The sequence below is a fragment of the Astatotilapia calliptera genome, chromosome 19, assembly GCF_964374335.1.
Source record: "Astatotilapia calliptera chromosome 19, fAstCal68.1, whole genome shotgun sequence".
Classification (NCBI taxonomy): Eukaryota; Metazoa; Chordata; class Actinopteri; order Cichliformes; family Cichlidae; genus Astatotilapia; species Astatotilapia calliptera.
The window spans coordinates 32,308,499-32,332,979 of NC_137440.1; the positions used below are offsets into that span (position 1 = coordinate 32,308,499).

At 42.1% G+C, this 24,481-nt stretch overlaps 2 protein-coding genes and 1 long non-coding RNA gene across 4 annotated transcripts; 2 read left to right on the forward strand and 1 right to left on the reverse strand.

The window, feature by feature from the left end:
- Positions 1-506: 506 nt before the first annotated feature.
- Positions 507-4,288, reverse strand: LOC145422386 (uncharacterized). 2 transcript variants are annotated; one of them, XM_080293697.1, is made up of 2 exons: positions 4,092-4,288; positions 507-1,921 (listed from the first exon to the last, which is right to left on the reverse strand). In XM_080293697.1, the coding sequence occupies exons 1-2, from the start codon at positions 4,104-4,106 to the stop codon at positions 1,226-1,228; spliced, it is 711 nt and encodes a 236-aa protein (XP_080149823.1). In that variant the 5' UTR covers positions 4,107-4,288; the 3' UTR covers positions 507-1,225. The 2 variants fall into 2 exon arrangements, with proteins under 2 accessions (XP_080149823.1, XP_080149824.1); XM_080293698.1 differs by lacking the exon at positions 4,092-4,288 and adding an exon at positions 3,389-3,515 and having other exon boundaries at positions 1,079-1,921.
- On the forward strand, positions 4,018-4,984 carry LOC145422387 (uncharacterized). Its single transcript, XR_013903671.1, has 2 exons — positions 4,018-4,144; positions 4,481-4,984. It is a non-coding gene; the product is annotated as an uncharacterized LOC145422387 (long non-coding RNA).
- Positions 4,985-17,061: 12,077 nt separating this feature from the next.
- LOC113012724 (protein L-Myc-1b-like) lies at positions 17,062-20,374 on the forward strand. Its single transcript, XM_026153025.2, has 3 exons — positions 17,062-17,332; positions 17,896-18,501; positions 19,155-20,374. The coding sequence occupies exons 2-3, from the start codon at positions 17,976-17,978 to the stop codon at positions 19,736-19,738; spliced, it is 1,110 nt and encodes a 369-aa protein (XP_026008810.1). The 5' UTR covers positions 17,062-17,332; positions 17,896-17,975; the 3' UTR covers positions 19,739-20,374.
- Positions 20,375-24,481: the final 4,107 nt, after the last annotated feature.

Here is a 24,481-nt window from a genome sequence, read left to right on the forward strand (position 1 = left end):
GAATCCCATTTCATCAAATCCCCAAGGCGCTCTATTGGACTGAGATCTGGTGGCACCCACTATGTAATACAATTCCGTTGAAAAATGAATGTAATAATATGAACTTAGCTTTGTGTAAGAGACAAAAAGCACACTAGAAATAGGATAGCCTACAATACACTAAGTGTTCATGGCATGGAATCAACAAGGTGTTGAAAACGTTGCTGTGAGATTCTGGTCCATATTGACATGACAGTGTCACAGAGTTGCTGCATATTTGTCAGCTGCACCTCCATGGCATAAATCTCCTGTTCCACTACATGCCAAATGTGCTCTATTGGGTTGAGATCTGGTGACAATGGGAGTCATTTGAGTACAGTGAACTCATTGTAATGATCAAGAAACCAGTTTGACATGATTTGGACTTTGTGACATGGGGCGTTATCCTCTGGGAAGCAACCATCAAAAGATGGGTACACTGTGGTCATAAAGCGATGTACATGGTCAAGAATATGTTTGTTACTCTGTTTAAAAAAATTCAAATTCAAATTTTATTTGTCACGTACACAGTCATACACAGTACGATATGTAGTGAAATGCTTAGACAACTGCTCGTGACCTAAAGAAAAAAAAAAAGAAAAGGCTATGAATAAGATAGGAAATAAATATGAAAAATTAAAAAGGGTAAATTTAACTAGGAAGGAATAAAATATAAATTAAGGTTAAAAATGAAATAACTGTACAACACAAATTAGAATGAATAATAATAATAATAACAATGGATTGGATTTATATAGCGCTTTTCAAGGCACCCAAAGCGCTTTACAATACCACTATTCATTCACTCTCACATTCACACACTGGTGGAGGCAGCTACAGTTGTAGCCACAGCTGCCCTGGGGCAGACTGACAGAAGCGAGGCTGCCATATCGGGTAAATTTAACTGGGAAAGAATAAGATAAAATATATAAATTAAAGTTGAAAATAAAATAACTGTACAACAAAATACACAATACACAGTATAGAACTATATAAGAATGTATGAAGAAATATAAATAAATAAATAAATATATACACAATAACAGCAGCTGTACAAGTATTAACTGGAAATGAAGAATATAGTGACCAGTGTTGTGCAATCCACATTATGTCTTGTGCAGTGCAAATATGCTTAAAGTGATTTAAGTGATGAAGTGAAACCAAAGTCCAGAAAGTCCAGTGTGTGTGTAAGAACTGTATGTGTGGGTCAGTACTGTGTGGTGGTGTGATTGAGAGACCGCATCGCCTGCGGGAAGAAGCTCCTCCTCAGTCTCTCTGTGTTGGTCTTCAGGGAGCGGAATCGCTTTCCTGACCTCAGCAGAGAGAACAGTCTGTTGTTGGGATGGCTGAGGTCCTTCACGATCTTCCTGGCCTTGGTCCAGCACCGCCTGCTGTAGATTGAGTGCAGGTCAGGGAGCTCGGAGCGGATGGTGCGCCCAGCTGACCGCACAACCCTCTGTAGAGCTCGTCTGTCCTGCATGGTGCTGTTCCCGAAACAGGTTAAGATGTTTCCCGTCAGGATGCTCTCTATGGTGCACGAGTAAAAGTTCCTGAGCACCTTGGAGGGCAGTTGGAAGTCTCTCAAGCGTCTGAGGTGGTAGAGACGCTGACGGGCCTTTTTCACCACGGTGTTGATGTGACAGGACCATGACAGGTCCTGCGTGATGTGAACTCCGAGGTATTTGAAGCTGTCCACTCTCTCCACTGGGCACTCGTTGATGACGGGGGTCTGGTAGTTCCTCTCCTGCTTAGTGCTGAAGTCCACTATCAGCTCCTTTGTCTTACTGACGTTTAGAAGGAGGTTGTTCCTCTGGCACCAGTTCTCCAGATTCCTAATCTCCTTCAGGTAGGCCGTCTCGTTGTTATCAGAGATCAGGCCCACCACGACGGTGTCGTCAGCAAACTTAAGATAAGATAAGATAAGATAAGATAGAACTTTATTAATCCCTCGGGTGGGTTCCTCTGGGAAATTCGGTTTCCAAAAGCACAGCACCGACAGAAGTTACAGTTACAGAATGTTATATATATATATATATATATATATATTAGGGGTGCAACGATACACAAAATTCACGGTTCGTTTCGGTTCGATACTTTGGTGTCACGGTTCGATATTTTTTCGATACAAAAAAAATGTTCATGCCTTTTTAATTTGTCATTTATTAAAATTATAAATATATATTTTAACTCAAAAGTACAGTTTTTAAATTTAACCCTAACCCTTGTGCGTGTTTTTTATTTTGACAGCGAATGCGCACCTGCGGACCACTTATGTGCAGCCCTGGTTATTTAGCTCGTCATATTGCAGCCACAGAAATTATTTTGTCCATGAAACCATAAAGCTGCACTTTCTTTTTGCCTTATAGTCTGATTTGTCATAACTTCTCCGTTTTGTGGTAAGCTTTTCTTTGGCTGTCACTTCTTCACCCTGACCTGTCTTATTTGGCTCAGCAGAACTGAAATGCTTTTACACATGCACTCACATAAGCTCAGCGATTCTCTGCGCGATCAACCTCTCACATGTTTAAGCTTGCTGCGGGAGATTTCACTTGTCATGTTTGCATAGTAAGCTAACGATTAATAAGACAATGTCAGAGGAATTGGTGCACAAATTATCATCACTCACAGATCAGTGCTGTCGCTCTCTATACACAGTTCGCACGATTGCAAAGTGAAAGCAAAAAAACAAGCGCAAATTCAAACGCGATTTCAATATGTCACATATTGGCAGTGGCTCACCGATGCCAATGACATAATTACCCAGCTACATTTCCGAAAGAATGCAAAAGCATTGACATATATTTTTCCTTCCTACAATAGCCCGACGGGAAAAATCGCTAGCCCTGGGACATCGGGCTAGCGATATTGCGAGCCCTGTATCTGATTGAGGAATCACTCATCTTTGGAAAAGAGAGTTTATTACAGAGAAATGGCTCTTTCCAAAATAAAAGCTATACTATACGCTTCTTCTGGGCTATATTCTCAGCAGCATATTAAACATATCAGGTCCCCATAAGGAGAATCCTGTGCTAACGGCTGTCTAAATAACTCTGTAAAGTTTGTAGCATGCATGCTTGTTGTTTTTGTCTGCTTCCACTTGTCTTTGCACTAGGATGATGTCGGTGTAAATGTGCAGTCATATTTGTTGTGTTCCCACTAGTGCTTTCAGGTTAATCTCGTTGAAATGACCTTAACGCCACAACACGGCAAATCTCCGTTAACGAGCTACCCCTGATCGCCCCGTGCGTGGGGCTGGACGGCCAACACATTAACGAGCTAACTGCACTAACACACTAGCTCCCACCCATGTAATTGAGCACTGTGTGGCACATCCAACATACTGTTTTACTTTAGTCCATGACTCGCTTACCTTCAGGGTCATACGTCACATGAAAACCAAAATAATTCCAAATGCCAGATCTGAATGAGGGTGGGGGAGGTTCAATTTGCCATGTTGCAAGGAGAGCTTAAGCTAGCTTGCCCTGCGCTCTTCCTTCTGACGATGCCGTCTGTGTTGAGCGCTCAGTGGATCTGCGCTTGACAGTGCAGCCTAGGCGGAGTAGTTGAACGCAGATCCACTGAGCACTCAACACAGACAGCATCAGAAGGAAAGTTGATAAAATAAATTACAAATTTTGTATTGTTCGATACATATGCGTACCGAACCGAAAGCACTGTATCGAATGGTTCAATATCAATACGAATATCGTTGCACCCCTACTATTTGGGCACAAGCATCTAATGCAATGAAATAAAATAATAATAATTGCCTATTCTACATGCAAAAAAATATTTAATATAATATAAGAAGCCACATCATGCAGACAAATATGATTTGTCAGGCTTCAAATGTCTACTGTACAAAAGGCCAGCCAGTTCGCAGAACTCACGAACGGAGCCACATCTGCGGAGTAAGATATCAGCATACGGCTGCCGTTTAGCCAATGAGCGGTGAGGCAACCCATTCTCTTCACCAATCAGAAGACACAATTCTACCTCATCATTACGCACACGTCGACGCAGAGAGTTCGGTCGGAGCTGCAGGTGGGAAGAGTCAGCAGAGTTTTACTCACCGTGTGGATTTTCATTCCTTCTAATGCTGTTAGCAGTGTGCGTCCATGAGACTGTACGTTTCTGTGTTTTATCGTGTTTGTTCTTTGCTGCGGCCATTATCCTCCCTTGTTTAATCCTTGGCGCACACTTCGTTTACCGATTGTTACTGCCGTTTACTGCGAAGCAGCCTCTGCCGTGCGGTCATTAAGGGACCGTCACTAATTTCTCATGTTAGCTCTAATGTAAAGTGCCTAGTTGGGATTTATGTAAATAGTAAAATTAGCATTTGTTGACACTCCCTTATTTTGGTTGACTGTTCCACTATCCAGTATTGTTTGTATTGTTGTATTACACATTTAATTCACTCTGTTCACATAATTATGGAAGACTTTTATGTTCTTTCCAACAGAAACCACACCATCACTCACAGATACCTGAGTGGCAGTGGATTTTGTGGATACGCCATCTGTTCTTATTGGACAACCCTGTTGAGATTGTGGATTCATAGAGTCAGCACCTTATCATCTACATCAGTCATAGTCAGGAGGTCAAGTCCATCCCTCTTACAGTGACCTCCTCCATTACATCTACACTGTGGAGGGTGCTAAGTGCTGTCTGAGATACCCTCTTGTAATCAGTGTTATGCTTAGAGCTACATTGGGTATTAGTGATTGCAGGTACTCAGTATGGAGCCCTTTTCCCACCAAACGTGCACAGTATTGCAAAACATTATCAATTAATATTTAATCTTCATTTATTATGTATAACTGTAGGGAAACCATTACTTAAGCAGGCATAAAGAAATGCAAAACAGTTGTGCTACTGTTCAAATTAGTCATGCTACCTGTGGTCAATGTTTGGGAAAATGAAAAATAAAAATCTTTTATGAGGCATTGTATAGTGCAAAAGACCACTCCTCCTGTTTGGATTCCTCATTTTCCAGCCTGGTACTGTGCAAATAAGCCTGGCTGATAAAGTCATGTCATCTGTTCTCAAATGTAGCATATTCCAAAAGGGAAGTGGGGCCTTTTTTGAAACAAGATACAATCTGTTCTCTTCATACATGCATAAAGCAAATAGCTTAAAAGGCACCATACAGGACTGTGCACTTTATATATGTAAGACTGCAGTAAAGCAGTAGTTTCCTTTTTAACACTGGACGTCTCAGAGAGCAGCCATTTGGCTTTTCTACCTTTAAAACCTGCCTTCCAGCCAAATGGCTGGTAGGCTTTTAGCTAATATCCTTAATCACCTGTGAACAGCTGCTTTTGTTATGTAAATAAGGTTTGGCCATGCTGAGCCACTTGGAGTGGTTAGTTTCCTGAGCCACAAGGAAACTTGTGTTTCACTTTGCCATCTTAGGGAGAAATCAACACACATGGGTGTATTTCCTGTGTTGCTGAGATTTATTGATAAAAACAGTACAAAAAAACAAAAAAAAAACAACAACAACCATTTGCACACATATTTACAAATAATAATAAAAAGTGAGTGAGTACATTTCAACATTTTCAGCAATCACTCACAATCCTGGCACTGCCATGGTATCTGTAGTCTGCATTTACCACATGTGTATCTGTAGCAGTGAACACATCGCACAGTGGCATGATTGTTCTTGCATTTGTGTTTGACCTGACACATGGCTCTTTTTCCAGGGCTAGGTGTGGAGGGTTGTGTCTGAAGCAACTGTTCTTTTCTTGCCTTCTTCCCAGCTACATGAGAGTGAGCCAACTCTCTTGCAAGTTCCACCAGGAAGTCCACCCGTCTTTCCTGCGTCCCGGTGCATGCTTGATACAGCACATGTGCATTCAGTGCTGCCATGTCAATCATGTTATAGAACACGGCAAATGGCCAGCGCCGTGTTCCTCTGCGGACAGTGTACTCCCGCACCATCTGGTCCATCACATCCACGCCACACTTTGTGGTGTTGTAAAGGGTGACGGTGTTTGGCTTCCTTTTGGTGGTGTTATCAGTCTGAACCACGCTGTGCATGCTGCTAAGAATATAGACTGTCTTCTTCCGTTTGGCCGCATACGCCGTCAGCGTGGCAGCAGAGGTTGAAAACACCTAAGAAATAAGATAAATTGTTATTTCTATAGCACTTTGTGATATTATTCTGTTATTATATGTTACCTTATAGATGTAATCAAAATAGTTGAATTATGATATTGTTGTAGATCATATTATACCCTTTAAAATAGAGTGTGTGATCTGTATGTAGTTTAGTTCTCATTATACTTTTGAGTTAACAGAACATATTCACATATTAGTTCATTAGATAAATGTGCATCACTCTGTATCCTTGATCTGCTGGGAATGTGTGACACTGTTTTCTTGACATGCTTAATTGTTGAATCATGAAGAGAAGGTTGTAAGCAGGAGACTCTGTGTCTAAAGACAGGGGAGATAGACAGACCACATTCCACACCCCCACCTTACAGAAAGCAGAGAAACAACTGCCGAGGTCATAACTTAGGCGCTGTAACAGAGAAAAAATGTGATGTTTTGGCTTTTACGACTAGCTGGGGGCCACTAGAGACTATAAAAAGCTGAGCAACCCGTCACCATTTTGAGACATGTGCCTGACCCTCTGGTAGCATCTCTCCCGTCCGGACGTTGTAATGCTCTTATTGTTGAATTGTATGGAAATAAATGATTGTTGATTGAGCATTTATACACCGAGTATTGTCCCTCCTTCAGCCCAAAGATTCAAAGAACTGCGTGTTTTCAACAACTTTTACACACAATGAAACACATAAACATAGAACCACAAAAGACCTGCAACATACCTGAGTGGTGAATTCATTGCGATCTGTGCGTCTAGCGGATTGAGGAATTTCCCGGCGAATCTTGTTGACTGTGCCGAGGACGGTGGTTTTCCGTCTAAGAAGTTTTTGCGCAAGTGAAAGCGATGTGAAAAAATTGTCCGTGGTAACATTTCTGCCCTTGTCTAGGAATGGTTCCATCAGCCTCATTACTACATTTTCAGACAGTCTCTCCCCACTGGGACGATTGTGGTCCTTGCCAAGATATGGGAAGACATTGCAAATGTACTTGGATTTTAGGTCGCAAGCCACCCAAAACTTGATCCCAAACTTGTCAGGTTTACTTGCAATATACTGCAGGAAACAGCACCGAGTCTTTGATGGGACTGCAGCGAACTTATCAGTCTTTGCTCGATCACTGCGGGTGGACCTGTCATCAAAGCGTAGGTGTTGCATGATGTCTTGGAAGCGGTTTTGCGGTATAGTTCCAATGATCTGTGGGTTTCCCAGGTTTGCTGACCAGCAGTCACGTAGTGATGGAACCCTAGTAACCCCCCGCAAGACAATTGCATCCACCTCAACACAAAAGGAAGTTCACAGCTTTTAGCAGCTCCCCCCCACACACACAAACAAAGAGGCAGTTGGCAGTTAGAAATCAGCAATCATTCACACACCCCCACTCCCCTCCAGAATTCTCAGATAACGACCTAATTTACATATGAATTGATGCTAAAAGACTAGCCAATTTAGCTTCCACTTGGCTGACAGAGGGTTAGAAAAGTCTGAGACATAAGATTTCAGCTTGTGAATGTAAATTAAATAGATTAATAATGTTTCAATATAAATATGTTACAAAATGCTTTAAGAGCAAAAATTCAAAAACTGCTGTAAGTGAATTGTGGAATGTCCACTGACATTTCTTCCCTCAGCAGTACGATCTGGCCATATAACATTTACATACTGCCAAAGTTATTAGGCCTGTGCACTGAGCCTTCACTGTGTCATTGTGAACAGCACTATTATGTTTTTATGGCCTCAATAACAGGGGTCATTAACCTTTTTGTTCCCATTCCTTTTTGTTCGAACACAGAACCTTGTTGGAATTTGAGCATATACTAAAAAGAGACATGGAACCCATTACAACAAATCTGATAATACCAAACAAACACACTGGAGGAGTTTATGCTTCTTTTTAAAGAAAACTAAAAGACACAATTTTCTCCCAGCCGGAGTGAAACAAAGTCTATATGGTTACTTTGGTGTCAGTGCAGAGAACTTAGCTAGTCTTATGACATATAATAACCTGAAACATCTTAATCCTGCACATATAGATGCTTAGGAAAACTGCATTCCAGTTTAAAACGCTTTATGTAAATGAATAAAACCACAAAGGCTGCTTTTACTGAGAAAATTTAGTTTTTGTTTCTATCGGGGTGTAATAACACATCTTATAAAATATTTAATCTCATTTATCAAAGAGTGTACAGTTAGTATGTGTTGTTTTTGCGTGTAAGAAAGATCAATCTGGCTACATAATTTACTTTATATTTCATCAATTTAAAAAAAAAAATTCTATCCAGATCAGGGTCACAGAAAGCAAACAGAGACAGGGTACACGCCAGAGAGGTCAACAGTCTATCACAGAGAGACATACAACCATGTACTCTCACCCGCAATCAATTTATAATCAATAAATAAGCCAACAAGCATGTTTTAAGACTGTGGGAGTAAAACATAGAAACAGAGGGCCCCGGGCTGGCACATTCAAACCCTGAACCTACTGACTGTGAGGCAACAGCGTGTTTAATTTTATAGGCCTTTTCTAATGAAAATGCAAATTTACCTGTAGTTAAAAACTGAGGACTTGGAAGCAGCACAAGTGAGTCCTTCTGTGGTTGCTGATGAGTTTATACTTTCTGGTAAAAACAACAAAAAAACAACAACTAAAGTATATATATTTAGTATCTTCAGATAACTGAAGGAGCCTAAAATACGATCGTATAGTAATATCTGAACAGTTCAATTAAATTATAACAATCATAAAAATATGCCTGTTTCAGCACCAGAAGAAAATAATCTCTTCGCAAACTATATGCAGCAAAAACTTTAATTCTAGCGCCATCTAGTGGATTTACCCATACATAGAAAGCGAAAATTTGCCAGAACGGAAAAGATGTGAATCTCATAAATCTGTGACGCGAATTCACTATTTTTAGACCCAGCAATGATACATGATTCACTAAAACCATGATTCAGATGAAGTGGTCCCTATTATTTTTCACTATTGACTCATAGGGTACCTGGATTACTCATATGGGTGAGCTGGAAGCGGCACAAACAAAATGAGTCCTTTCGTGGTTGCAAGGCAGAAATTCAAAGAATAACAAGGATATATATATATATATATATATATATATATATATATATATATATATATATATATATATATATATATATATCCATTCGCTTCCGCTTATCCTTTCCAGGGTCGCGGGGGGCGCTGGAGCCTATCCCAGCTGTCATGGGGCGAGAGGCAGGGTACACCCTGGACAGGTCGCCAGTCTGTCGCAGGGCCAACACACAGGGACAGACAACCATTCGCTCTCACATTCACTCGCACATTCACACCTAGTGGCAATTTGGATTATCCAATTAACCTATCCCCACAAGTTGCATGTCGAATCGAATCGAATCGAATTTCCCAGAGGAACCCACCCGAGGGATTAATAAAGTTCTATCTTATCTTATCTTATCTTATGTCTTTGGACGGTGGGAGGAAGCCGGAGTACCCGGAGAGAACCCACGCAAACACGGGGAGAACATGCAAACTCCACACAGAAAGACCCTGGCCTGATGGGTGTTTTTATGTATGTGTATATATATATATATATCTCCCTACATTACTGGAAAAGGGCTTCTGTACGACTGTTTACAATTTGTAGTGATGCTGTTTGTGATCTTTTCAAAATTACAGCTTCTCTGCATAGTGGTAGATATCGTTATTGCAATATTGAACTATTGCAATAGATAAATAAAAAAAAGATTAAAAAAAAATCTGAGAATCATCTTCTCAAAATCAGTGAAGGTGAGGCACAGCTTAATCCTTTTTAATGAGCCTTAGCTCAAAGAAGCTTGCTCTGACAACAGCTTCATTTTGTTGATTAGTGGTTTCGGTTAACCGGTGTTTCTAAATTGCCCATAGGTGTGAATGTGAAGGATCTAATGTAAGGGCCAAGAACACCACTTACGATGGTGAGAGGATTGTAACAATAGAACATCAGTTTTCTCTTCCATCCATCCTCTTTTCCTTGTCAGGGTCGCAAGAGTCAGGGTCCACCCTGGACACGTCGCCAGGCTAACAGACTGTCATTCGCATTCAACTCAACCTCACTACTGCATGTCTTTGGACTGTGGATATAGGCTAAATGGTGGAATTGAACTCAGGACCTTCTTTCTGTGAGACAACAGTGCTAATCAACAGCTGCCTGTTTCTTCATTTCAAATTCAAATCAAATTCAAATTCAAATTCAAATTTTATTTGTCACATACACAGTCATACACAGTACGATATGTAGTGAAATGCTTGGACAACTGCTCGTGACCTAAAGAAAACAAAAAAGGAAAAGGCTATGAATAAGATAGGAAATAAATATGAAAAATTAAAAAGGGTAAATTTAACTAGGAAGGAATAAAATATAAATTAAGGTTAAAAATGAAATAACTGTACAACACAAATTAGAATGAAGGGTAAATTTAACTGGGAAGAATAAGATAAAGATAAATATATAAATTAAAGTTGAAAATAAAATAACTGTACAACAAAATACACAATACACAATATAGAACTATATAAGAATGTATGAAGAAATCTAAATATAAATAAATATATACACAATAACAGCAGCTGTACAAGTATTAACCGGAAATGAAGAATATAGTGACCAGTGTTGTGCAAAACCAAAGTCCAGAAAGTCCAGTGTGTGTGTGTAAGAACCATATGTGTGGGTCAGTACTGTGTGGTGGTGTGATTGAGAGACCGTATCGCCTGCGGGAAGAAGCTCCTCCTCAGTCTCTCTGTGTTGGTCTTCAGGGAGCGGAATCGCTTTCCTGACCTCAACAGAGAGAACAGTCTGTTGTTGGGATGGCTGAGGTCCTTCACGATCTTCCTGGCCTTGGTCCAGCACCGCCTGCTGTAGATTGAGTGCAGGTCAGGGAGCTCGGAGCGGATGGTGCGCTCAGCTGACCGCACAACCCTCTGTAGAGCTCGTCTGTCCTGCATGGTGCTGTTCCCGAACCAGGTTAAGATGTTTCCCGCCAGGATGCTCTCTATGGTGCAGGAGTAAAAGTTCCTGAGCACCTTGCAGGGCAGTTGGAAGTCTCTCAAGCGTCTGAGGTGGTAGAGACGCTGTCGGGCCTTTTTCACCACGGTGTTGATGTGACAGGACCATGACAGGTCCTGCGTGATGTGAACTCCGAGGTATTTGAAGCTGTCCACTCTCTCCACTGGGCACTCGTTGATGACAGGGGTCTGGTAGTTCCTCTCCTGCTTAGTGCTGAAGTCCACTATCAGCTCCTTTGTCTTACTGACGTTTAGAAGGAGGTTGTTCCTCTGGCACCAGTTCTCCAGATTCCTAATCTCCTTCAGGTAGGCCGTCTCGTTGTTATCAGAGATCAGGCCCACCACGACGGTGTCGTCAGCAAACTTGATGATGGTGGTGGAGCTGGTAGTGGCCACACAGTCATATGTGTACAAAGAGTACAGCAGGGGGCTCAGAACACACCCCTGGGGGGCTCCAGTGCTTAATTTAAAAATTAGGGTCAGCCATGTTTTAATGCTTCCTGTTGGGTGGCATCATGTTTCAGTTGTATTTTTAAAAAAAATAAAGACTAAAATGAGCACAAAATGAGAAAGAAAAAAAAGATGTGATTTTTGAAGTAGACACTGCTCAGTACTTTTGATTTGTTTCCTAATGTGTTTTAAATGCAAGACTTTGCTCACTCTTTGAGCAGTTTTTACCTGCGTGCATTAAAAATAGCTGCCTGCCTTCCAACATCTCCCTCTCTGTTATCTCACTCTAGTTTTTCAGGTGCACTTCAAAGAAACCAATTCCCAGATTATTTACCCTTAGCAAGCACCAGGTGGCAGTCTAAGTCAGTCTACTATAGCAGTGTTCTCATGGCCTCTTTGAACCGTTTCATTAAACTTTGGCACATACCTGTTAACTGCAAAAGTCTTGAGCCAACACTAATTTCTTTCTATTTCGTTAGGAAAAAGAGAAGTAGCTGCAGCGGTTCACTGAAATATGCATGGAAATTGAGTGTATGGCGGCGGGGGGGCAATTCTAACAAACTTCAAAGTCAATATTTGGTATGAACACCTTTATTCTTTCCTGAACTTCTCTGCACATATTGAAAATTTTAACCAAAAACTTTAAACCTGAAGTGATGACTCTATCAGACGTGTTGCTACTGATCGGCAAATCATCCTTGTGTAATTTGGCATGCCTCAGCATTTTCTCCCCATTTCCCTGTTTCTGGCTAATAGATCTTTGCACATCAGATCAGTGCACAACTACAATTTTATGCCCGTTATGACTATCTGGCATTTTTCAGAGATTCAACTAAAGAGGTGAACAAATGATGTGTTTTTGTGACAGGCTGCTAGAAACACAAAGATTCTTTGCTAGGTTCTCAATTTTAGACAAAACACTGGTTTGTCCTTTGAAATATTTGCACAGAACTTAGTTAATCTTGTATGTAAAGTGCTTCATTGGGTTTGAAGTGACTGACAGTGCTGTGATGAGAAACTGCAGAATGGTGAAAAAAATCAATTAAAAACTGTAAACATTCTTCAATCATATCTTTAACCACACTCACTTTCCACAAGTGTTGATTTCATCATTGTGTTAATTCAATAACTTACACAGCAATCATATCTACAATCCTTTCACTATGTGCGGCAGTTAACTGAGGAAGTGAACATGTGTGAGATAACATCAGCAGTGAAAAGCTGATGTAATGCGTGCTTTGACTGATACAAATCTTTGGTATGTGACAACAGTTAACAGGTAAAACTGGCGCCCTGCTGAATGCACTCTCATAGTATTCTCAGGAAGGCCCTGAGGTGTCACACTATGATGGCTTACATCCCACGGGAGCAATAAGACTTTGGGGATTTATTTATGTTTTCTTTCTCCTGCGCAGTTGGTTGGCTGGTTCCATTTTTAGACCTGTTAAAGATATTTGGGAGGATAGGGTCAGAGTTCGGGGTTAGGAGGTTCTGTGTGTCACTGGGGTCGTGGGGAACAGGGCACCCCCTCCCTTCTGTAGCAAATGGGTACAATTCTACAGACAGACCCTGAAAACCCATCGAAATTCCTCCACAGCAGTGCTTGATGTTCTTCATGCTGCTGAGTGGGTGTTACAGATACATGAGGGCTCTACTAAGGGGGAAACCAAAGTCCCTACACCCCCTTTTTACCACCCTCACACATATGTTACTATAACAATAAAGAACAAAGGAGGGTACTTGAAGTTAAGCTGGGCAGTGACCTGGGGAGATACTATTGTTGGTGTTAAGCATTGTTACCCCTACATTGTCTCGGATGAGGAAAGTATCTCCAGGTTTTAACGAAAGGGACCGAAAAGACGAGCAGAGGAGGAGGAACTCATCTGAATTTTATGAGACCAGTGTTTTTCTTCTTTCTCTTTGGCAGGGATGAAACAGTCCCAACATAGCAGACTGAGGGCTGGTCCACTGTGTAATTATAGGATGTGAAGCTGCAGGATCTAAAGCCTGTGGTCTTTGCTTTGAGGGCAAAAGAGCTCCAAAATCAGCTTAAAATGAGCCCAGATTTCAAAGTGTTCAACTCATTTTTTATTTAGACCACGTTGAATCTGCTTTAAAATATCACAAGGTTCTGCAGACATTATGAGTTTTCCTTTATTTTTGCTATTTTTAAAAAGTCACAACAATTTGAACAACACAAATAAGATGAACTCTATATTGATACGAAGACTTGTAACTTAAATTCAGCTTATACTTTAGACATATGTCTCACGTCCTGGGCGCTCACTACTAGGGATGGGTATCGTTTAGGTTTTATCCGATACCGGTGCCAAATCGGTACTTTTGAAACGGTGCCGGTGCTCAAACGGTGCTCAAACCGGTGCTTAAAGAATGGAGAACACAAACTTTGTACAAAAACCTCTCATGTTCAGCTGGTTTTTGTAAAAATATAACAATGTTAGCCTTTTCTGCAGCTATGGGGCATATATGGTATCACTCTTGGCTGGAAGCAGTGCTTAAACAATGGAAAAAACACAAACTTTGTCCTAAACCTCTCATGTTTAACTGTTTCCCACTTTTTCTTTGGTCATTTTAGTCTTTTTAGCCAGGGTGAAGGGAGTATCTGCCATCAAACAAGAAGACAGCAGCATGTAGCTATGATGATGTTTGCTAGTTCACCTTACATGCATTAATGTAATAACGTGGTTAGCCTACTCACGCAGAGAAGAACGGCTGCTGCTGCCATCATCATCCGTCATCATTTCTGCTACACTGGCAGGGCTAGGGGCCAGGACTCTCCTCTTCGTGTTTTTGGGGGATGTTGCATAACAGGCAACCCACCCGCAGTAGATGTGCACGGTGTGAGGTCTCGCAGCAAGCTATCAAATACGGCGCATTTCTGGGCTTTTAAAAAAAACGCTATGCGTCGCCAGGTGTTTCATCGGATTTGAGGTGTTACCTCCTTTGACAGTATCACAGTATCAGCTTAAAGCACTTGTTGCTGCTGAGTTTGCATATTTTGCTATGAAGTACAGCCAGACTTTTAACCGCTTCGCCTTGGGCATTTTTAATCTGTAGCTCTGCTTTAACAGAACGTACGTACGTACCTGGCCCTGCCTACTATCCTCGGAAACGTAAAATGATTGGCTAGAATCTAAAGTGTATCACAGCTCAGGAAAAAAAAGCACCGAAATAAAGCACCGAAATGTGCGCTGCTTTTCGGTCTGGTTACTACCGTTTATGTCAGAACCGGTGCCATCATGGCACCGGACACCGGTACCCATCCCTACTCACTACTGAGTTTAAGTTCTGAACTTTCAGTGGAGATAGAAATGGTTACTCTTGGCATACGCCATCTGCTCAGGAAGCTCTAATTATGTGTTGAAACGCTCCAGAGCTGCTACTTGCCGGGCTGTGTTTGGAGAGTTTATGTAGTCTTTTGTAAGCTGGTGATCTTTAAAATCAAGAATTAAAAATTTTAATCTCTCAGTGCTTCAAAATCCTCAAAAAAAATAAAAAATCCTATCTTCTGACTCTACTTATGTCGTGCCAGGACCAGGGCAATTATTAGAAGATCCAGTAATCAATTTTCCTCAAACTGACTGAAACTGCCTTTGCTGCCCAAACCGACAGTGGCATGTGGCCAACTTAAAGTCAGTCACTGACCAAATAAGCCCCAGTCACCAATCAGAATCCACAATTTGGCTTCAGTATCACAGCGTGCGTACCCTATGGACCAAACCAATCAATATTTTAGGAGGGTGGAAAGATTTGGGATGGCGTACAACACTGGCAAACTTTGACCTTTTGCTTGCCAGTGAGCACAAAGCCTCATCATTATCCAGTGATTACATCATGATCAGTGTTAACATGATTAAATCTCTGAGGTCACTTGAGGGCAGACTTATGCTGCTGGCAAAGCTGTAACTGTCATCTGTAAGCAGGAAGTTAAAAGCAAACATAGCAGTGTTTGTTTAACACGTTAACCTGCAGCTGCTGGAAAACTTTGCACCAACTGTAAAGAAGATTACTCTGATCACTTCACCCCCACCGCCAGATATTTTAACACCTGAACTTGGTGCTTGGTGATCTTTTGTGATAAAAGCTGGTCGTTCAAAGGTGTGCGCTCCACCCAGTGGCAGGACAATGTTTCATAACTTGGGACAGAATACACCTATTAACTACTTCAGACTCTGTCTTTGTAGACATGTTGTGTATGGAAATGAAGGTCTATCTCCTTTGAATTCATAGCTTTTGTAATACAAATGAAGAGGCCTGCTAGTGTGATTCAACAGGGGTTTGCATGCAGCTTTGGAAAACTGCTCCATGCCCAGTCAATCCACATTTGAACTCATTTAAGAGTAACTTCTTACCACTGCTTATCAGTAATGGAGATTAACTCCAACTACTCTGGCATTTTTTTATAGCCTTTAACTGGCAGTTCTGCTGATTTTGATGGGATTAGAGAAAACGGTCTTAATCTTAAAAGTATTGTTTGGTTTCAGGGTTGACAGCCTTGTCTCGCAGTTTTGTTTGATTAGAATAGAATTAGAATTAGAATTAGAACAGAATAGAATAGAATAGAATTCAACTTTGTTGTCATTGCACATGGGCAACGAAATGCAGTTTGCATCCATCCAGAAGTGCTTTAGTGATATAGATATATTACAATATATCAGATTAGAGACTGAAGTGAGTAACGACATCAACTGCAACGTGGCCCCACAGTGAAAACTATGCAGGGTCTAAAACTGATTTAGGGCTACATGCAAAACAATGTCAAAATACTGAGTCAGCCCTTTATCTGCAGCACTTTTCATGCAAAAATGGCTCCCGTGGGTATTATCATGTCAAGCACAAATATTTTATTGGACCAGAATGCATCAGATTCAACATTTTACTCTTTAATTTTGTAACAAAATGAAAACCGAAAACTGACATGTAATTAAACGAGTTAAACGAAACATTTTGGGCATGCAGTTTTGTTGACTGTGACAAGTTAAAATCCATTAGGTTTTAGTAATATATTATTTAGTGCTTTATAATTTATGATTAACCATAAAACGTTCAATTCAAAGTTAAAATTCAATAAGGTGGAAATATTCCACACCACACCAAACAGTAACAAGTCTTGATCTAGCACGTTTGCCCTGCATTGTTCTTCTGCAATGGAAAACATTTCCTAGCTTCCCTTATTCTTCTTTCCCCCATTAGCCCACAATTGCCAAGAACAGTGAAAAATGATATGAAAACAAGTGTCAGTTATTGTAATCATTACTGGTGTAGCAGCCAGGGCGGGGCTGTGCAACAACCCCACTTACACTACGGCTCTGATGCAAATGAAGGGGACTTACCCGGATCTACAGCTTGCTGCAGAATTTTCTGAGGCTCCTCCCTGCTTCAGACGCCTTATAACAGGGTATCTCACTGGCGCGAAAAACGCACTGTGTGGCTCTTTATTGTGGAGGCCGGAGAGAGTATCGTGCGTGCTGTTTCTGCACCGGCGTTTTTTGGGCTCCCTCTTATTTTTTAGTTCTTTTGTTTTATTTATCTGGAACAAAAACGTGTAGATCGCACACCGGAAACAACTGGATTTGGTTTTAATCCATTACATTTTCGTGAATTGGGTCTTTCGTTGCCGTTAGGTGGGATTTCTATTTTTTCCCCTGTGCGCTTTATTACGCATCGGACATTTCGAGGAGAGCCGGTAAGTGGTTTAATTCTGTAGTCTCGTCTTTGAAAGTTTCACTTGAAGAAACGGACCTGTTCAGTAACAGTGTGCCTGCTCAGTGATCTCCTCTACCGCTTCACATAGCTGCTTAGTGGAACAAAGCGCTGTTTTCAATTCAGGAAATACTGTCTGGCACTTTTACGCAGGTATTGTAGCCTCTCGTATGCCCTCACACTTGTTTTAAATCCCAAGTTTGCACACACACACACACACACACACACACACACACACACACACACACACACACACACACACACACACACACACACACACACTTATATATAACTAGATTATTTAATAACCATATGTGTCTGAACAGCTTGAGTCCATCAGCACAAAGAGGAGCATCTGCAAGATGGCATCAATTATTGATATGGTCCCATTTGTAGAAAGTAGGCTGTTAGGGGGATTGCGATGTCCTGATAGTGTCCCATTAGATGGATGGGCTACTTGATATGTGATCGTGCATGTGCTGGGAACTAGGCTGCTTTAAAAAGATCATTGCTAATCTCTCTGAAATTTCCTCTCTGGTTGTGCAGAACGTTGTTCAGAAGCCACTCGTGTGTGCCACTGGATCATTCCTGGGAATAAACTCTGGAGGATATTATTAGCCGGGAAAATGGACTTCGACTCGCACTATTTTTTCGATTATTTGGATACCGAGGAGGATTTTTACAAATCAACCGCACCAAGCGAGGACATATGGAAAAAGTTCGAGCTGCTTCCCACCCCTCCCATGTCTCCCACCCGGACTCTGTACCCCCTCTCGCCGGGAGACAGGCTCAGCGTGTTTTCCAAAATGCTGGGCCAGGAGGACGAGTGCGAGGGTCAGTTCATCCCGGACACCGAGGAGTTATTCGGTAACCTCAGCTCCCACATAATTCAGGACTGCATGTGGAGTAGCTTCTCTGCCAGCAAGCAGCTGGAGAAGGTCAACGGGAGAACGCCGGCTGCGGGGCACACCGGTGTTTCCCCCGTCCCCCAGATCTCCGCAAGAGCGAACAAAGCGCAGTGCGTCTCGCCCGGTAGCCTGCTCTCCATCAAGGCGACGGACTGCGTTGACCCCGCTGCTGTTCTCACCTTCCCCGCAAGCAGCTGCAGGAAGCCGGCGTCGTCTGGCTCTGAGTCCCGCTCTGATTCCTCTGGTAAGGATACAGCCATGCCTCTGATTTGCCCCACCCTGCCCTGCTCCAGGATTAAATTGCCCATAACAGTGCGTAATTTGGAAAGCGGGGGCTGCGGTTGCATAGCTGTGGTCTGACTTGCATGGCGAGGTTATCAAGTGTGACACAGTCACCTAAAGGCTGGAAGCTTGCTGAGTGTAGTATTTTAAAAACCGCGCCCCTGCTACTCTCGCTCTACCCCCCTTCAATTCTCTATCTTCCTCTGGCTCTGCATTGAAATCAGAGTGCAGTAGAAGGGTGGGGTAACCCGCTGATGATTTATTGCTGCTTCAAAAACACTGACAGACCGTGAGAATAACTTTCAAGCATTTCCCAAATTAGGGGTTGTCCCCTATCAGCATAAAAAAGTCTTCATTGAAACTGCTGAATAATGCTCAGTGGTTAAAGCCTCAATTCTTGCCATGGAATTGAACCTGGCATGCACCACCACTGCTCTAAGCGCCTCACCTGCTGCTCTGCCATCCTGGCACTGACGGATAGAGATTTGCTTGTTTGTTTTATGGAATTGCTTTTAAAGGTTGAACTAGCTTGAGTGCTTTGTAGGAATTTGCAAGTTTGTAGAGTGAGTCCCTTTTCTGTGTTTACTGATGAGTTATTTGTCTGTGTGATGACAGATGATGAAGAGGAGATCGATGTCGTCACTGTGGAGAACAAGCAGAACCGGGTGCGGCTGGTAAATGTCCGAAAACCAGTCACCATAACGGTCCGAGCAGACCCCTGCCCCAAACGTTTTCACATGTCTGTCCACAGACAGCAGCACAACTATGCCGCTCGTTCCCCAGACAGTGAGCCAGAACCGGAGGAGGAGGAAGAGGATGACGATGAGGAGGAGGAGGAGGAAGAACCCCCAAGCAAGCGTGCCTTTATGGGACCTGGTGCTTCAGCTCATGTCTCCCAACCATCATCCTCCTCGGAGGCTTCGCAGAACTCGGACACAGACGACACGGACCGCAGACGGAACCACAATTTCCTTGAGAGGAAGAGGAGGAATGACCTCAGGTCTCGTTTCCTTGCCCTACGGGATCAGATCCCTGGCCTGGAGTCGGCCAAAACGCCAAAGGTGGCCATCCTGACCCAGGCGACAGAGTACCTCATGGAGCTGCACAGCAGGGAGAAACGGCAGCTGCAGGAGAAGAAGCGCCTCAAATCCAGACGCCAGCAGCTCCTTCGCAGGCTATCTGAACTCAAGTGCTCTTGAGCCTCCAAACAAGCGCGCCTTCAAAATAAACTGCCTCATTCACCCCCGAGAACTTTTGCTCACAAGTTACCCGTCACTTTTGAAAAGCTATGCTTTTTTTCTCCTACATGCCTCATGTGAATAGCTGTGAAATTTTTTCGGAATGCATTCAGCTGTTGTTGTGAATTGACTGTGCTGGCCTGTGAACTTGTTCTGATGATGAGGAGTGGTTAGATTTTTTTTTTTTTTGGTCAATAGTTGGGTTGATGAATTGATGCTCATCAACACCATGATGTGAATTGCCTGTTAATTGCTTACCAAGAGCAATCATTTGTAGCCTTTTGAATATGTGTGTTTCTTCATTTCACCATTGCACATGGAGTGATGCATGAATGAATTACATTTTTTTTTTTTTTTTTGTATGACTGATTATTTGAGGTTCCATAAAACAAAGACTCTACTCCTCTGGGTGGTGTAACACCAGGCTACCCAAAAACTTCTGTTTTGATAAGATAATAGGAGGTAAACTGGGATGATAAAGGTTGCACTACTGTACTTTATACTCACACGTCACTTTCAATGCTTCTTCTGATTTTGTTTTATAAGCATGCTAACAACAATAGCATCATTAAATTTTATACCATATTTGCATACGAACCTGAGGTCTACTGTTTGTTTTATTAAAATAGAGAAAGTTATGAGGGGCCTCTCTGTTGTGCTGATGGGCTGCTGCCCTCCAGAAACATCGCCTTCTATTGTACCTGATCAAGTGTAAAATAAGGGCAGATCATTCAATTTAGCAAACAGTATCTTAACGTATTGATTCTCCTGCACAAGATGCTGGTCTACACAAGGTTGAGCTGAGGTTGTCCTTGAGACTCGTCCTTGAAGAGATTCCTGTGTGATTCTCCCCTCTGCAGTGACTGCTGCATGCTGGGCACCTGATGTGCTCTGAATTGGGTCACGCTCACACACAAATACAATCGGTATCTTTAGAACAGTCCCTTGGTTTTTTTTTCTTTAAAAAAAATAAAATTATATATATATATATATATATATATATACTGTATATCTCTAAAGCAATACATAAAATGTAGACCATTCTTAACCTACATTAAAAACACTGGTCTCAAATATGTTAGCATCCTTCTATTCACCCCTTTTAAGTGGAATTCATTCTATAGTAAATTGGCCTAAAGGACGAATATGAAACTAACTTCATGCATCCAAGCTCCTGGTGATGTTGTTGCCTGGTGTGCGACCTTACCAACGAGTCTCTGCAAGCCTGAATGACTCAGGTTTGAGCTGCAGTCATTTGTTTAATAAACTCAAAGCAGGCACTTTGTTCAAGTTCAGCCTGACAGACGAGCCAGGCACACCCTGAACTCCAACCGTCTCGCACCTCACTTGGCTTTTGTTATGCCTGGAACTGGCGTTCCACCTGCCCGTGTTTATTCAACGGGTCCCGTTTTTAGTCCTGAGGGCACTGTTTTCTGGCACAGTTTAATATATATTTCCTTCACCAAGTCAACATTTGGCCTCATGAGGCTCAGTTTAACATAACTTAATACTGACTATGCTATACTTTCTTCCCAATTACCTTAAATTTCTTGAAGAAAATGGTATGTTTTGCAGGTCTCATATTTCCACACTAAGGAGAAAACAAACCAACCAGTATCTCAGTTAATGCAAACCTGAACAAACTTGTGATGGCGACCAGCTTCAGTGCACATGGCCTCTAGTTTGTTGCTTAAACTTTATTTTGCATCAGGAAGTGAAAGCAGAAATCAGATATCAGGTCTTGAGCCAGATAGGAACAACGTCTCTGTGTGTTTCCAGTTACCTTCCAACGACAAAATTCATTTAAAAATCACCTTTTCCACTTCATTTTCTAACTCCCACCAGCAACATGTAAAGTATTAAGTGCATCGTGTCGTGGATGCAAATAAAATGTTAGTTCTTGGGCAAAACATCATATCTTGAGATGCTGTTTGAGGAACTAAAACATACTGCACACGTGGGTTCCTGCAGTGCGCTATGTAGACATGAATGGTGACAAAAAAGTGTCATTTCTTACTTAAAAGGTGAAAACCATTTGCATTCCTGCTAATATTGACAGCAGACACTCTGGGCTCCAGTTTGTTTTTTGTTTTTTTTTAAAAAACAAGACTTTTCCTGAGGGAAACAATGAGGTAAGAGGATCTGATTGTCCTGCTGGATGCTCTGTGCCGCTGACGGTTAACTTGCCAGACTGGATTTTCTGGTCGTCCACATTGAGCAACGTGCCTCTCACTTTTTACAGCTGCAATTTCTCACTGTAGCCTATACGTCTTGCTCAATATCCAGTATATATAAGTGGCGAGACTTGTAGCGTACGCTGCAAATCCTCGAGAAAAGTGACAGCATCACTGCTGGTCAGGCAGTGTGTGATGTGTAAGACTAGGGTGGGACTGTGGAGAATTGATGATTTGACTGGGAGGAGGGCAGCCTTGTTTTGATTTATATCCTTGTTCTAAACCCACAGTCACACACTTGTCTTGCGAAATCTTAAATTCTCTTTTTGAGTCAATCCACTGTTTTTTGTTTTTTTTTGCTGCGACTAGGCAATGTGCAATGACAGAGCACCTGCTTGTAAGAATGAGATCTAATACTGGCGCTAACTTCTTGTCAGATGCATCAGTGCACTGCTGCACGGGAAATCCTTTGACTCAATACTGGGTAGCATTATTAAAAGGGTAAATGATTGATTCAAATTGTGTTCAAGCAGATAGGGTGAGTTTGGAGAGGAAAGGCTAGGAAAGCTGAAAGAACCCTGACAAGTTCAGAAATGATGAAACACGTATATTTGCCCATTCACCTACCAAGAAAAAGATTCCCGTTTCAATCCCAAGAAGAGGCACGAATCCCTTATTTGTTATTCAAGAAGCGCATCTGGCATTCTTAGTAAAGCCAATTCCAACATGTGGGGCCAACTGCTGTGTTAACCTCTTGTGAGTAGGACGGCAGAAAACGCACTGTAATTTACTTTATCACATACAGTTAGGTGTTAAACAATAATAATAATGGATACTTTATTGATCCCCATGGGGAAATTACTTGTTTTTCTCTGCATTTGACCCATTCACTCAGTGAAGCAGTGGGCAGCCCACTAAGCAGGCGCCCGGGGAGCAGTGTGTAGGGATGGTACCTTGCTCAGGGGTACCTCAGGGTAGCCGTTAAGTGGATTCAAACCGCCGACCTTCCGATCATGGGGCGACCACTTTACCTACTGAGCTATCCCTGCCCCACACAACGAGTCCACCTTGATTATGTGCTGCCAGTGAAAGAATGAATTTATATTTTTGACTTTATTATCTTTGGCATACATCTCGTCAGATAAAATGGCAAACAAAGAAAGAAAAAAAGAAAAAAGCAGGTAAGAACATCTTTGGCAAGTCTCCCTGATGAAAAAAAAAAGACTTGTAGTACTTGCTGCTCTGGCATTTCTTGCTGATTAACTACAGTACATGTGAATCTGGAGAGCCTCTTTTTCTTTCTTTCTTTCTTTCTTTCTTTTTTTAATGTCACTTAACCTTTAATTAAGCAACTCAGGCAGTGCATGCGTGTTCTAGGAAAGAAGTGAGAGGATCAGCTTTCGCAATTGTTAAAATCCCCTAGCTGTCACTGTGATGAATCTCTTAGCTATGCATTTTAAGAGAGAGAGAGAGAGAGGGAAACAGTCACACACACAGAGACACAGATACAGACACTGGCACATTGTGCAATATTTTCAGTGTATTATCTGGCTGTGTGACTGGCTTGACTTGTGTAGTGTGTTTATATTGCTTGTTGACACAGTGGGACAGAGGAGGAAACAAACCATGAACGCACTGCACAGGTCGTGATTGTAAGACTGGCGGCTCGTCGCTGACTTACAATAATATACAACAGTATACAATAAATGTGGTACAAAAATAATAACCTTATGATTCTGTCTTTGAGAATAAGCTGAATAATCTCCAGTCAGAGGCCCTGTGTTTAGGTTGTGCACACAGATTTTCTGAATCTTAGTTTGGTGGAAAGACGAGAAGTGGACTTATTGCCATCATTTTCTTACTCAACTCTCCGCACGCACGCACGCACACATACACACACACACACACACACACGCACGCACACACACACACACACACACACACACACACACACACACACACACACACACACACACACACACACACACACCCTTCCCCTTATTCTATTTTCAAGAGGCTGACGGTCAGGGAAGATGTGGAAAACACAAGCGGGAAAAGGCGCTCATGCACACATCTGGTTGTGGGTGTACACAAAACACAGATGACCAAAATGCGCAAGGAAACTTTCGCTGCTTATTGTCCTTAATCTTTCTGCCTACTGACCCAAATTCGTCATATTTCCTGAGTGGCGATTCCACTATTCCTGGCTTCCTGTTTGTTTTTCTCACCACCCACAACACCCTCCAGAGTGAGAGCTCCCACCACCCTCTCTTTCCCCCTCCTCACCCTTTCTTCGGGTACTTATGTGTCGGATTTCTGATCTAGGTCAGTCTTCTGAGGTTCGGTTTCTCTCCTTCTCTGTGTCGCTCACACTCCCCTTTCTAAGACCATTGTTATGTAACAGCGATGATTCAGCTGGAACAGGCCCCGCGTGTTGGTTTATCCAAATGCATCTGGCCTCAGCTGAGTTGTGTCAAACCAGGTCCAACAAATGGATGTGCTCTTAAACCCAAACGAGCACACATAGGTG